Below are 16,091 nucleotides of genomic sequence, written 5' to 3'. Positions count from 1 at the left end.
TAAAGTCGACATATATTTTTTACAATTGGGACTTAGTAAAATTTAAATTTGGACTATGTGTTGTCTTGTATTGTTTTGTGTTGTTCTGTGAGAAGAAGAGGAAACGCTTTTTAAGAAAAAAGGTGTTAAGATTAAGATTTATTTTAAAGTCGACATATACATTTAAAATTGGGACTGAGTAAAATTTAGAAATTTGGTTTATGTGTTGTCTTGTATTGTTTTGTGTTGTTTTATGTATGTGTGGACATACGATCAGTTTTTAGAGCTTGTGTTGAAGAGAAAAAGCTATTTTTGACCTGGGGTCATTGCAGGCTGTGAAGTTTGTTTGAGTTTTTTATTTTTTAGTTGAAGTTATTATAGCATGAGCGTTAGGCTATTAACATATTAAGTAAATAAAAAAGAGAAATGGGGTAAAAGTGTTGTTGAAGATGTTCCACTCTGGCACCATTTGACCGAGGAAGTGTTTCCTATAATAGGCACATTAAGTACTGATTGTTTGAAAAGGTGTAGGGTATTGTTAGAAGAGAGAAAGGAAAAGAAAGTAAAGAAGAAGATAGATTGGCAATGGGAAAGTGAAGCAGCTCTGAGTGAAGAAAAATCTGTTGCAGGATGAATGTTAACACAGGAGATAGGAGAAGAAGGTGGTAAAAAGAAGGAAAGACAGAGACGTAGGGCCAGAGAAGTGAATCTGCCTCCTCCATATGTTCTCCCCGTGTCTGCACCCCCACCTCCCTCAGAGACACAAACAGCAGGACAATCACCTACAGCTGAATCCCAAAAGGACTCTGAAGGGGAGAAGGAGAAGAAGCCAAAGCTGTACCCTGATCTGTAAACCCTTCCAACATCTATGAGAAAAAACTAAGGGACTGATATTACGACTCAACCAGCTAACATTGCCTCTCCCAGAAATGTCTCCTCTCCATTAGCAGCTTCTTTTGACTACTGGCTCTGGAGTCAAGGGGACAAAGGAAACGTGCACCAGATGCCTATGTTGACATTCCCAAATCCACAGCCACGGCCAACAGATGAAGACGAGGTAGAAGCTGTGTGTCGGAGGTGTGTTTTAAACTCAGATGGGCCAACATCTGACCGGCCAACTGGTCGACATCCCCAGCCATTGAATCAGTGCGGTTCAACGACATGATGGTCAACCTGGCTAAAGCTGTGCGTGCCGCTTTCCCCTTAAGAGTGTGTTGGTCAGAGATCCACAACACAAAACAAAAGGAGGGTGAGTTAGCAGCTGACTGTTTTTGCAGCTCACTCCGGCATCAACGCAGACAATGAGGCATACGATCACCTTAGCCTCAAGGATCGTGTCATGGCTATATGGTGTGGATGGGAAACTGGACAATAGTGAATATCTGGACACACGTTATGCACGCTGAACGAAATAAGGTTTTACTTTCAACACATCGTTAAAAGAACAATTTGGTCCCTGGGGTGAAATGATTGTTGTATCCCTGTGCTAATTGTGTTTTGTATAACGTTTTGTTGTTGTACTGTGCACTCACTTGTATGCAAGCTTCTGTGTATAGGTGTATAGGTGGAGTACTTGGAGGTGACAAAACACCATTGTATGTGAAAATATCTTGTGAACCAAGTAAGGATTGTGAATCAAATGTGTGTCACATTACCCCAGGTAACCCATATAGTGAGAGTGATTCAGATGAAGGGATAATATGAATAGAATTGTTTTGTTTTGATGTTGTGTTTTGTGTTTTTTGGTGTTGTTTTATTTTTCTCTTGTGATATTCTGAGAATTAATAGTTAACCTATACTAATATGTTTGCCGTGTGTAGTCATAGAAAGAGTTAGTTGATGAGACCATGTGATTTCCCAAAAATATGTTGACACTTTGTGTCAAAAGGGAGGAAATGTGGGAAATAACTGGTTTTCTTCCTGTTCTGAACTAATGTTCTGGGGACCTAAAACTGTTTACACAGTCACATTATGGGGACTTGTCTTCCTTGTGGGGACAACAATCAAGTCCCCACAACGTAAATGACTACATTGTAAGGTGAAGATATGTTTTAAGGTTAGGTTGAGGTTAGGGTTAGGGTAAGGTTAGGGTCAGGGTTAGGATTAGGCCAGTATAATTGTGGTTAAGGTTAGAGTAAGTCTCCAGGAAATGAATGCAAGTCAATGGAATGTCCCCTCAAGTCATGAATCCAACGTGTGTGAGTGTGTGTGTGTGTGTGTCTGTGTGAGTCAGTGTGTGTGTGTGTGTGAGTTTCTGCTGCTGTTCATCATCTGACCACCAGATGTCCTCAGAGGTTTTACTGCACTGTTGCAGATTGCAGAGTGTCTGTGTGTGTCTTTTTGTGTGTGTGTAAGAGAGAGAGAGTGTGTGTGTGAGTGAAGTAAGTGTGTGTTTGTGTGTGTATAAGTGCAGTAAGTGTGTGTGTGTGTGAGAGAGAGAGTTTGCAGTTAGTGTGTGCATGTGTCTGTGTGTGTGTGTGAGATTGAGCGAGAGAGAGAGAGAGACAGAGTGCAGTAGGTGTGTGTGTGTGAGAGAGAGTGCAGTAAGTGTGTGTGTGTCAGAGGTCTGAGTGATTTTAGTGATGTTAACACAGAGTGAACAGCTGGTGTCCACAGCTCTTCACCTCCTTCACTGCTCCTTTCATCTTCACCTGAGGACCAGGAGGACGAGGAGGGCAGAAACATCAGTGAAGGTTACATTACATCTTCATCATCATCATCATCATCATCATCATCATCATCACAATCATCAACATCAACATCACCACACAGAAGATCAAAGTTGTTTGTATCCTCAGATTAGGGTTAGTTGATTAGTAGTGTTGAGGTTAGTTGGTTAGTATTGTTAGGGTTAGTTGGTTAGTAGTGTTAAGGTTAGTTGGTTAGTATTGTTAGGGTTAATTAGTTAGTATTGTTAGGGTTCATTAGTTAGTATTGTTAGGGTTAGTTGGTTAGTATTGTTAGGGTTAATTAGTTAGTAGTATTAGGGTTACTTAGTTAGAATTATTAGGGTTCATTATTTAGTATTGTTAGGGTTAGTTGGTTAGTATTGTTAGGGTTAATTAGTTAGTATTGTTAGGGTTAGTTGGTTAGTATTGTTAGGGTTCATTAGTTAGTATTGTTAGGGTTAGTTGGTTAGTATTGTTAGGGTTAATTAGTTAGTAGTATTAGGGTTACTTAGTTAGAATTATTAGGGTTCATTAGTTAGTATTGTTAGGGTTAGTTGGTTAGTATTGTTAGGGTTAATTAGTTAGTATTGTTAGGGTTAGTTGGTTAGTATTGTTAGGGTTAATTAGTTAGTATTGTTAAGGTTAGTTGGTTAGTATTGGTTATAAAGAGAGTTTAAAGAGCAGCGATCTTTGGTTATTAATATTAGTGATGGTTTACAGTTAACACTGATGAATGTTTGTCCTTCACACTGAAGGAGAGAGAGAGTGTTTACAGTTAACACACACAGACATACCCAGACACACACACACACGAACAAACACACACACAGACTGTCTGAGACACTCTGTGTGTGTGTGTGTGAGAGAGAGAGAGGGTGTTGTGTATGTGAGAGAGCGAGAGAGAGAGTGTGTGTGTGTGTGTGTGTGTGTGTGTGTGTGTGTGAGAGAGAGAGAGAGGGTTTGAGTGTGTGTGTGTGACAGAGAGAGAGAGAGAGAGAGAGAGCGTGTGTGTGTGTGAGAGAGAGAGTAATTGTGTGTGTGTGAGAGAGAGAGAGAACATGTGTGTGTGTGTGTGTGAGAGAGCGAGAGAGAGCGTGTGTGTGTGTGTGTGTGTATGGATTAAACACTCTCTGTTTGTTGTGTGTTGTCATCGCCTCATTACCTCCAACAACACTCACACACACCTTCCTCTCCCTCTCCTCTTGCTCTCTCTCTCTCTTTCTCACACACACACACACTCACACACAAATATAACCCTATAGAAATAATATTTAATGGTGACGCCATCAGGTGATGTCATTGGTGTCCCTCACACTGTGATAATCAGCTGTTTCATCAGCTGACTGTTTGTAAACAACATGGTGGACAGAAGGGGGCGAAACACACACATGAGGGCATTGCACGACCATAGAAGAAGAAACAACAGTCAGCCCCGCCCCCTGTGTGTGTGTGTGTGAGTCTGCTAGTGTGAGTCTGTGTGTGAGTCTGTGAGTGTGCGTGTGTGAGTCTGCGTGTGTGTGTGTGTGTGTCATTACTGACATTCCTGCTGTGGTTCAGTGATGAGGACAAAGAAACAGCATCGATCATGTGACAGGAAACACACCTGACGTTCACACACCTGGATCATAGAAGACGACAGAGAGACAGTGAGACAGAGAGACAGAGAGACAGAGAGACAGTGAGACAAAGAGACAAGGAGACAGGGAGACAGTGAGACAGAGACAGAGACACAGTGAGACAGAGACAGACGTGATCTTGTCAGATGATTAGAATATGAACGTTTTTATTTATATATTTTCTGCTGAAAATACTCATTTCCTCTGTGAGTGTGTGTGTGTGTGCGCTGACACAAAGTCAGCATTGACTGTCAGTGAGCGCCCCCTGCTGCTGAGAACTAGTCTGAGACTCAGGTTCACTTTCAGTGAAAAACAGATTATAATCCACTTTACAAAAGATTTGTGTAATAAAATCTACGTCAGTTTAAGTTTCGACGATCTCTATGTCACATGATCAAGTCTTTATCTCACTCACTCTCCCACACCAAACCTCATAGAGAAAATTAGTGATTTTAGCTGGGACACAGGAGCTGCTGGTTCTCTGCTGCCTCGTGTGGTCACTTTGTGTCACTGAGGTCAATCAGAATGTTGGATTTCAAACACTGAAGTGACAAAATAAGACATTTGAACTTAGTGATGGAGGCAGCAGTGGATCAAAACAAATGCTGAAAATCACTGATTTTCTCTGTGAGCTTTGGTCCCTGATCTAGGTTTGATAATGTGTTCACCTTGTGATCACATGAGTCATGGTTGTGGTTCATTTATGATCTCTCTCTCTCTCTCTCTCTCTCTCTCTCTCTCTGTCTCTGTGAGCAGTGAGTGTCTCTCGTCCTCAGGCCCAGACTTGTTCTGTCAGTCTGCTTCTTCTCTCTTCAAAGATAAACTTCAACGTAAACGACCTCATTCTTCTTCACTCGACCAGAAACACTTCCTGTTCTGTCACAACACAAGATACAGCTGCAGCCCTGAGCACGCCACTCATCCTGGTCCTGGTCCTGCACCAGGTCCTGGACCTGGTTCTGAACATGGACCTGGTTGTAGACCTGGTGCTGGTCCTTGACATGGACCTGGTACTTGTCTTGGACATAATCCTGTGGGTGTTGCTGCTGTGGTTGCTCCTGTGGTTGCTCCTGTAGTCGTTGCTCCTGTAGTCGTTGCTCCTGTGGTTGCTCCTGTGGTCGTTGCTCCTGTTGTTGCTCCTGTTGTTGTTGCGCCTGTGGTCGTTGCTCCTGTGGTCGTTGCGCCTGTGGTCGTTGCTCCTGTGGTCGTTGCTCCTGTGGTCGTTGTTCCTGTGGTCGTTGCTCCTGTTGTCGTTGCGCCTGTGGTTGCTCCTCTCATTGCCTGTGCTGTAGTTTACATTAGCCTGGCCAGTGTCAGTTCCGCAGCAGCACTTTGTTTTGAAGTGACATCAAAGCTACCAGCATGTTGCTGTTGCCATGTTGCTGCAGGCAGCGGCGGCAGCCATGACGGTCTGGTTTGGTGAGTACGTGATGTTTCTGCTGATGAAGATGAAGATGAAGAGAAGATGAAGACAAAGATAGAAGACGAGTAAAGATTAAAAGTCAACAGGTTCCTCTGGTTCACAAATAAACAACCACAGGTCACATGATGTTTCCCAGCATGCACTGCAGCAGCTGCTGCACCTGACGTGACGTGTGATTGGTTGAGTTTGACCGATGAAATGATGACATCATCAGAAGATCTGTGGAACTGTACCACAACTGTACTACAACTGTATTACAACTATACCACAACTGTATTACAACTGTATTACTACTATACCACAACTGTATTACAACTGCATTACAACTGTACCACAACTGCATCACTGCATTACAACTGTATTACAACTATACCACAACTGTATTACAACTATACCACAACTGTATTACAACTGTATTACAACTGTACTACAACTGTACCACAACTGTACCAAAACTGTATTACAACTGTACTGCAACTGTACCACAACTGTACCACAACTGTATTACAACTATACCACGAATGTATTACAACTGTATTACTACTATACCACAACTGCATTACAACTGCATTACAACTGTATTACAAATATACCACAACTGTATTACAACTATACCACAACCCTATTACAACTATACCACAACTGTACCACAACTGCACTACAACTGTACCACAACTGTATTACAACTGTACTGCAACTGTATTACAACTGTACTGCAACTGTACCACAACTGTACTACAATTGTACCACAACTGCATTACAACTATAACACAACTGTATTACAACTATACCACAACTGTATTACCACTATACTACAACTGTATTACAACTATACCACTACTGTATTACAACTGTAACAAAACTGTATTACAACTGTACCACAACTGTACCAAAACTGTACTGTACTGTGATTGTACTGCAACTGTACTGTGATTATACTATGACTTTACTGTGATTGTACTGCAACTGTACTGCAATTGTACTGTGTTGTACTGTGGTTGTACTGCAACTGTATTACAACTGTACCACAACTGTGCTACAACTGTACCACAACTGTGCTACAACTGTACAACAACTATATTACAACTGTACTACAACTGTACCACAACTGTAATACAACTGTACCACAACTGTATTACAACTATACCTAAACTGTATAACAACTGTACCACAACTATATTAGAACTGTACTGAAACTGCACCACAACTGTAATACAACTGTACTACAACTGCAATACAACTGTACCACAACTATATTACAGCTGTACTACAACTGTACCACAACTATATTACAACTGTACCACACCAGTACTACAACTGTACTACAACTGTACCACAACTATATTACAACTGTACCACAACTGTACCACAACTATATTACACCTGTACTTAAACTTTACCACAACTATATTACAACTGTACCACAACTGTACCACAACTGTATTACAACTGTACTACAATGGTACCATAAATGTATTACAACTGTACTGTACTGTGATTGTACTGCAACTGTACTGTGATTGTACTGTGACTGTACTGCAATTGCACTGTGATTGTACTGCGATTGTACTGCAATTGTACTGCAGCTGTACTGTGATTGTACAGCGACTGTACTGCAATTGTACTGTGACTGTACTGTGATTGTACTGCGGCTGTACTGCGATTCTACCGTGACTGTACTGTGCAGTTATAGTGCGTAACAACATTCTGTTTGAATGAGTCAACTTTAAAGAAACTCCATAATGATTGATGAAGATTGTTTAGGTCTCTTATCAACATGTGAGTCAGAGAAACATCTTCATCATCATCATCATCATCATCATCATCATCCAGCTCAGAGACACTGTCAGCTGATAGAGATCAGACCGGCACTGTCATGCTTCTTTAAGAAGACACTACATTTTTATGATTTGTCTGCTCTGATAAGACTTCTCACGAAAGCAACACACCCACACACACAAACACACACACGCACACACACACACACACACACACGTATTAGTGAACTTTGACAGTTTTATCTTTTCTTTCATCTTTGTTTCCCAAGTTTTGCTTTTTTGGCTTTGAAACTGATGATTTTCATTTCTTTCTGCAGCAGCTGATTGTTTATAGGGGCCCTCACACACACACACACACACAAAATGAGTGATTTTAGCTGCGGGGACACAGGAGCTGCTGGTCCTCTGCTGCCTCGTGTGGTCAATTTGTGTAACTGACATAAATCTCAACGTTGGATTTCAAACACTGAAGTGACAAAATAAGACATTTGAACTTAGTGATGGAGGCAGCAGTGTGTGTGTGTGTGCGTGTGTGTGTGTGTGTGTGTGTGATGTTAAAATCACTGATTTTCTTTATGGACTTTGGTGTGGGAGAGTGAGTGGTTTACAAAGTATGTATAACAGTGAGATAAGGACGTGATCATGTGACATAGATTTTATTAAATGAGTCTTTTGTAAAGTGGATCAAATTTGTTTTTCCTTGTGTCTCCACTGGCAGACACGAGGCTCACTGAAAAAAAACCTGATCTAACCCTTTATAAACAGCATCTCTCTGGCTCTGTCTGTGTCTCTCTGTCTCTCTCTCGCTCTCTCTCTCTGTCTGTCCCTCTCTCTGTCTGACTGTCTCTCTCTCTCTGTGTCTCTCTCTCTTTCTGTCTGTCCGTCTGTCTCTGTCTCTGAATCACAACCATGTAGCATCAAACTGAAAACATCCATTAGTGCAGAGCCACATCAGAGCGGGGGGCGGGGGTGGGGGGCGGTGGTATGTGGGGGCAGATGTCTCATTGTTTGTTAAGATGTCTGTTGTCACTGAGGAGATGATTTATTCAGGATGAAATGATTTGCGTGTGAAAAGCAGTGATGAAGATCAGCAGAGAAGAAGAAGAAGAAGAGGAGGAGGAGATGAGATGATAAAAATATGAAGGATAGAATTACAGTGCTCAGGATTATCTGCTCCACAGGTGAGAGACAGGTGAGGGACAGGTGAGGTGTTGGCTGATGAGCCGAGAAAACATCTTCTATGTGTGAGTTCAATGTACCAACAGCAGCCAATCACAGGACAGGACCTCACCTGAGCTCTAATACTCACCTGGACACCCACGTGTAAACTCACGTGTAAACTCACCAGGACACTCACCTGTAAACGCACCTGGACACTCACCTGTAAACTCAACTGTTAACCCACCTGGACACTCACCTGTAAACTCAACTGTAAACCCACCTGGACACTCACCTGTAAACTCACCTGTAAACCCACCTGGACACTCACCTCTAAACCTACCTGGACACTCACCTGCAAACTCACCTGGACACTCACCTGTAAACTCACCTGTAGACTCACCCTGTCTGTCTCATTTATGTCCACTCACAATGTTTGAGCGCTAATATATTATTAGCTTCAGTTTTAGCTTAAGCAACATCCTTATCATTCTTGACCAAACTTTTTATTTGTCCTCCTCGTTAGCAACATCGTTGGCATGCATTTTAGCATGTTTGTTAGCATGTCTGCTAGCACGTTCGCTAGCTTGTTTGCTAGCACGTTTGTTTGCTAGCATGTTTGTTAGCATGTTTTCTAGCATGTTCACAGTTCAAACCCATGTAACTTTTAAATCACTACTTTGTTTCTTAGCGCTGTAACAAGCAGAATAACACGTGATATAAACCCACCTTTGTTTTCATTCATTCTTCTTTGTTGGTTCAGAAAGCAGTTGGTGTGTTCAATGGGAGAAATGGGTATACTGCCTCCTGCACTTCCTGTAGAGCACTGCAGTTATTAAACTTGGTTTAAATGAGTGTGAGTACCAATGTACCAACGAAGAACTACTCTTGTATTGTAGCTGCTGAGATGCAGAGCATCCACCTTGCTAGAGGGGGAGCTGTGTATCTGAGAGCTGGCCTACCAATTACGTTACTTCCAGCTACCTGGTCAATCACGGGACAGTGGGAAAGCTCTTGTTGGCTGGCCAATCACAACACAGTCCATGTTCTGGGGGTGTGATTTTGGTCTGAAACAGCACGGCTGACGAGAGCATCAGTGAGGAGATATTTCAATCGGCTCATTTGCAGCGACTAGGAGGATTTTAACTATGAAAACAAGTTAATATATGTAAGTAGACCTCCATAACTAACATATATGTGCGAAACAAGCATTCGATGTCACCTTTAATGGAAGGTAATGAAAGAGGGGAGGGGGAGGAGTCAGGGAAGGCGGTGTGAGGGAGTGTTTCCAGGTTCACAGCGAGCACAGTGGTGTTTCCTGTCTTGACGCGTTCTTGTCAAAACAACATTTATTTCTCACAGACCAGAACAGCTGCGTCTCAGTCCGAGGTTCTGGACCTGAGAGGAACTCCCTCCACCAGGGGGGCGGGGCTGAGCCTCACACTCACACGCATCGTCTAACCAGTTTATATTCTAGTTCTAATCCAGATTCAGATTTTGTTTCAGATCCAGGTTAAGATTAAGATTTCAGCTCCAATTCATAGTTCATGTTCATGTTCATGTTCATGTTCATGTTCATGTTCATGTTCAGGCTCATGTTCAGGTTCAGGTTCATCTTCAGGTTCACCTACTCAGCATGCTTTTGGAACCTCGCCGGACCAGGTACTAAAAATACTTGTGGAAATGCTACTTAAACCGTGCTGTGGCGAGGCGATGGAAACACGGCGTTAGAGTTGAAATAAAAAGGTTTTAGTTTCAGTCCCTAACTTCATATGACTATGTAAAACTGCTAAGAACCTGGACCCAAAACCATATTCCACCACCCACAGCAACACTGAGGACAGGAGCAGCAGCAAATGCACATATTCACTCATTCATGTTTATTTGATAAAGACAAGTGAATATCGCAACATGTCATTAATCCTCAGTCCAGTCCAGTCAAGACTGGTTCTGTCTAATTCAGTCCCATTCATTCATGACCAGAATAGATCAGTCCAAATCAGTCCGGTTCACTTAGCACACAATGGTCCAATAAATTAGCCAAACAACAGGAACAATCAGGAGAGAACATTATTGATCAGATCAATGAAACCCAATCCTGTAGATCTTTGAAACCACACAACACTGACATTAACCTGCTTTGTTTCTGGGGTCACATGACAATGTGGAGGGTCACATGACAAACTTTGTTAGGTCTTATCCTGCAGGGGGTGCTAGAGAGGAGCCGGAGAGTCTGAAATGAGATCAAGGAAAGAAACAAGACTTTCCAGATGTTTGTCATGGTCCTGATGGTTACAGTCACAGAGTGGGCGGAGCTGCATCAGTAGTCGTCATAGCGATATGTGTTGGGGTAGGCGTAGCGGTAGTCGTAGCCGTCAGCTCGCTCTGTCTTGGTCTGCAGAGGTTCTGGTGGAAACGACAGAGACTTGATGACTCCTCCTGACTCCTCGGTCACCTTCACCTCGGTGGAGTATGTGGAGGACGCGGAGTCGTCCAGCAGCGAGGAGCAGCCAGGAAGACCGGGCGGTTTAGACGGAGTACATGGCTGGTACGACGGCAGACCGGCTGGAGGTTTGGGACACGACTGGTAGGCAGGAAGCACCGCCGAAGGCTTGGGGCAGGGCTGGTAGGACACCTGAGGAGGATCAGGACTATTGTTAATAAGGTTTCAGGAGGTCAGGAGTTGTCCAGCTCTCCTAGGCTGGAACCCAGCTCATAGACCGGCTCTGAACAAACCCAGCTCACCTTGGTTGTCGTGGTGATGATTGTCTGCAGCGCTGCAGGTGACCCCGGGGTGTTACCTGTGTAACGGCAGGGATAGTCAGCGCTGTAGTAGTGGTGGTTGTCTCCATAGGGGGCGGAGCCCTTCAACAGCTCCTTCCAGCCTGGAGGAGGTTTTGTCTGAGTGTCGAAGGAGGAGGAGGAGGAGGAGGATGAGAGAGGAACTGATGATGAAGACGAGGAGGAGGGACCCATGACCGGAGTCATCCTGCACATGAAGGAGCAGCAGATTCAAATCTACACTTCAGGTTTACACTGTCACAGTCTAAGATCTAAACTGGTGTAGATGCAGTACATTAAATCTGTTAATGATCTGGTTTAAACCAGGGCTAAGATCTAAACCACATTCACCATGCTGACCTGGAGTCACAGAGGTCAGAAGTCACAGGATATGAAGGTGAGGTCAGGTATCCCTGGAACTCGTAGCCAGGACGGCCCATGTAGAGCCTGGGATTGGCTGGTTTCTGCAGGGTGGGTGGAGCCTCCCCCAGAGCATTGTGGGGGTTGTAGTAGGGCTCTGGACTCTGGAATGCCGTGTAATGCTGCGGGAAGTTTGGTTCAATGAAGGAGATTCTGTCAGGTGGTTCCATGCAGGACAGGAGGGCAGGGCCCAGAGCCTGAGTGTGTAAACAAATAAACAGTTAACAAACAACAACATGATAAACAAACAGCTGTTGTTGTTGTTGTTGTTGTTGTTGTTGTTGTTGTTGTTGTTGATGACCTGGGTTTCGATGAGTCGTCTCTTCGGTGTGAATGGAGGTGAACTGACTCGTCTCTTCACTGAACTTCTTCTGGCTTCAGTCTCGGACTTTGACTCTGGTCTGGGGTGATCGTGGATCCCTTTAGCCTGGAAGACAACAACAACAAATACAATAATAATAAACAACATTGTCCCTGAGAACCTGATTAACCCCACCGTGACCCTCTCGACCTCTGACCTGGAAAAAAATGGCCTTTCCGTCCACCCTCCAGAAGTTGGTGACGGGGTAACCACTGTGCCCGCGACACGGCAGCAGCTCCAGAGAGGCGTTACAGCTCGGACACAGCTTCTCTGAAACACACAGAGTCTGATCAGGACTCACCACCAGGGGGAGCTCACCTGCTTCTGTTCTGGTTTGACTTGTGTCTTACTCTGCTGCTTCTGCCTGGCCTTGTCACAGATGGCAGGGCGGAGCTGAAGTCTGGAGCCGTCGGGCAGCGTGCAGCCGCGAGAACACACCACCACGCCCAGACACGACTTCTTCAGGATCTGACAGTTGTGGTTGTTGGTGTTTCTCATCGCCCAGCCAGACAGGTGGCGCTGTGCATTTTTATCTTCAGCTGCAAAAGACACCTGTTAGCTACAACTGTTAGCTACAACTTAGCTATCACAGTTAGCTACAACTGTTAGCCACAACTCTTAGCTACAATATTTTTGTGACAGTTTTATTCTTTTGATGATAAAAGTTTCTCACAGCTGTAAATGTAACGAACGTAACCGTCTGTCCACTCCTGAAATGAGTCAAACTGCTTCAGGTCCTGAGAGACAGACAGACAGACAGACAGACAGAGACACAGACACAGACACAGACATTTATGTTTGATGTAAGTCTCACACCTACAGATTGACAGATTGATTAATGACATTAATATGATTAATTAATGTGAGATGTTCCTGCTCTCAGGTGGGATGTTCCCGCTCAGGTGAGATGTTCCTGCTCTGGTGAGATGTTCCTGCTCTCAGGTGAAATGTTCCTGCTCTGGTGAGATGTTCCTGCTCATGTGGAATGTTCCTGCTCAGGTGAGATGTTCCTGCTCTCACTTGAGATGTTCCTGCTCAGGTGAGATGTTCCTGCTCTCAGGTGAGATGTTCCTGCTCTGGTGAGATGTTCCTGCTCTCAGGTGAGATGTCCTGCTCTCAGGTGAGATGTCCCTGCTCTGGTGAGATGTTCCTGCTCTCAGGTGAGATATCCCTGCTCTGGTGAGATGTTTTTTCATGTCCATGTTGCAGAGTTCATTTCATGGTTCTTGAGGTTGTCATGTTTTGTGTTTGAACTGTGGTCATGAGTAACTGTTTGCTGATGTTTGTCTCCCTTGAAAAAGAGGTTCTTAATCTCAGTGAGGTTTTCCTTGTTAAATAAACACAGGTCAGAGGTCAGAGGTTACTTGTTACTGTCGCAAAAACCCATTTGAAGACATGAGGTCATCATGGCTCCTGTGAAGCAGAAGCATTGAGACTGTGGAATAATAATTAATTTATCTTTTATTGTTTGTATTCTTTTATCGTAATAATATAATATAATATTATAACACAATCAGATTCTGTTAATTTCTTAGACCATTTAAGAAAAATGTAATGGTTTAACTTGATGTTATTTGTCATAAACATTTGAGCGCTCACTCTGTGTTTTGGTTTAACTGGAAACAAAATATAAAAACCAGTTTTTACTGTTTGAGCAACAAGAGAAGAGCCGCGTCAGCTGACACACACACACGCACACTTCACTGCTCACACAAACACACAAATAATTTAAATTTATTTCAATATTGTCATATCTTAATAGTTTCTATAATTAAAATAATTGACACACCGTTAAATTAAATTAAATTAAATTAAATTAAATTATTTAGTAAACATTTTATTTCTGTTTTTACTGAAATATAAAAGTGATGAAATTATAAAGAAACACTTTATTACTATTATTTTTATTATTATTATTGTTATTGTTGTTGTTGACAACAATAATAAGGATAATTAATAATAAATGTGATAAACAGACGTTTAATAATTAATTATAGATTTATATTTAAAAAAGTTATTGAGTTAAATATAATGTAATATAATATTTTATTGACATTGATTTAAATTTCGTTTAACTTAAATAATAATCACTGTAGTAAAGATTTTATGAAACTTTTAAATGATTGATAATAGTAATTATTATTATAATTATGTACCTTTTTAATGATTTTTTAATGGATTTCAATATGTTTTATATTCATTTCAATTCTTTGTTTTTTATTGTATTATTTTTGTCTCCTCAATTTTTTTACTGATATACTTTTATTGTACTACTGTAGTTTTATTGCAATTTTATTGCAGTTTTACTGTGGTTTTCCTGTAGTTTTCCAGTAGTTTTACTGCAGTTTTCCTGTGGTTTTACTGCGGTTTTATTGTAATTTTATTGTGGTTTTCCTGTAGTTTTATTGTAGTTTTACTGCGATTTACTGCAGTTCTACTGCGGTTTTACTGTTTCTTTATTGTAGTTTTACTGCAGTTTAATGAATTTTTATTGCAGTTTTACTGCAGTTGAATTGTATTTTTATTGTAGTTTTACTGGAGTTTTATTGCATTTCACTATAGTTTTACTGCGGTTTTATTGTAGTTTTACTGCGGTTTTATTGTAGTTTTACTGCAGTTTTATTGTACTTTCATTGTAGTTTATTATAGTTTTACTGAGGTTTTATTGTACTGTTATTATAGTTTTATTGCAGTTTTATTGCGGATTAATTGTAGTTTTATTGTATTTTTACTGCGGTTTTATTGCATTTTACTGTAGTTTTACTGCGGTTTTATAGTAGTTTTACTGTGGTTATACTGCGGTTTATTGTATTTTTATTATAGTTTTACTGCAATTTTATTGTAGTTTTATTGTATAATTATTATAGCTTTACTGCGGTTTTACTGTACTTTTATTGCAGTTTTACTGAAGTTTTAATTGTACTTTTATTGCAGTTTTACTGAAGTTTTAATTGTACTTTTATTGCAGTTTTACTGCAGTTTTATTATAGTTTTACTGTGGTTTTACTGCGGTTTTATTGTAGTTTTATTGTATTTTTATTATAGTTTTACTGCGGTTTACTGTACTTTTATTGCGGTTTTACTGCTGTTTAATAGTCTTCCTGTTATTGACTGTCCTCTTCTGTCGTCCTGTCTCCGCGGTGTCTCTCTGGGACAGGATAACTTACCTGCGGTAGTTTGGGGTCGTTGATGTCCCACGTTAGTTTCATCCCGACTGAACAAACACAGTCCGCCTCGTCCCGCTCCTCCGCCCGGGACATCCTCTGATCCCGATCCTGATCCCGGGCTTAGTCCCGGTTCTACTCCTAATCGTGACCCTCGTCTTGGTGTTGTTAATTCCTCTTCTGATCCGAATCCTTCAGGTCTTCAGTTTTAAATTTGAGATCGAAAACCAGAGCTAAGCCTAAGCCAGACCAGAATCCGGATCAGACCTGAACTTGGACTAAAACAGTAATAGTTATTTAAATTTAACTTCTTTTTTTTAAATTAAAGTTTAACACGCGACACAGAGACACAGACAGACTGACAGACAGACAGACAGACACTCCGAGACAGAGAGTGAATGAGTGAGTGCAGCTGAACTGGGTCTCAGGTGTGTGTGTGTGTGTGAGAGAGAGAGAGAGAGAGAGAGAGAGGGGAGAGAATGTGTGTGTGTGTGTGTGTGTGTGAGAACGAGAGAGAAAGTGTGTGTGTGTGAGAGAGAGAGAGAGAGTTGTGTGTGTGAGAGAGAGCGAGAGAGAGGAAGTGTGTGTGTGTGTGAGAGAGAGAAAGTGTGTGTGTGTGTGTGTAAACAGTTTAATGTTTCTCCCAAAACAAACAAACTCATTAGTCATCAATTAAAGGACACAACGACCTGTCTGTCTTCATGTGTGTGTCCACCTGTTTGTCTTCATGAGTGTGTCCTCT

The 16,091-nt window shown here is 41.9% G+C and overlaps 1 protein-coding gene across 1 annotated transcript; it reads right to left on the bottom strand.

The window, feature by feature from the left end:
• Nucleotides 1-10,488: 10,488 nt before the first annotated feature.
• Nucleotides 10,489-15,512, bottom strand: gcm2 (glial cells missing transcription factor 2). The gene is made up of 8 exons (XM_058634364.1): nt 15,353-15,512; nt 12,859-12,922; nt 12,536-12,724; nt 12,343-12,455; nt 12,126-12,251; nt 11,765-12,021; nt 11,369-11,612; nt 10,489-11,258 (listed from the first exon to the last, which is right to left on the bottom strand). Exons 1-8 carry the CDS (start codon nt 15,443-15,445, stop codon nt 10,944-10,946), a joined length of 1,401 nt encoding a protein of 466 aa, XP_058490347.1. The 5' UTR covers nt 15,446-15,512; the 3' UTR covers nt 10,489-10,943.
• Nucleotides 15,513-16,091: the final 579 nt, after the last annotated feature.

Source organism: Solea solea, chromosome 1, assembly GCF_958295425.1.
Source record: "Solea solea chromosome 1, fSolSol10.1, whole genome shotgun sequence".
NCBI classification, from domain to species: Eukaryota; Metazoa; Chordata; class Actinopteri; order Pleuronectiformes; family Soleidae; genus Solea; species Solea solea.
Note: the sequence above shows the minus strand (reverse complement) of the source record. Positions and strands in the feature narration are given on the sequence as shown.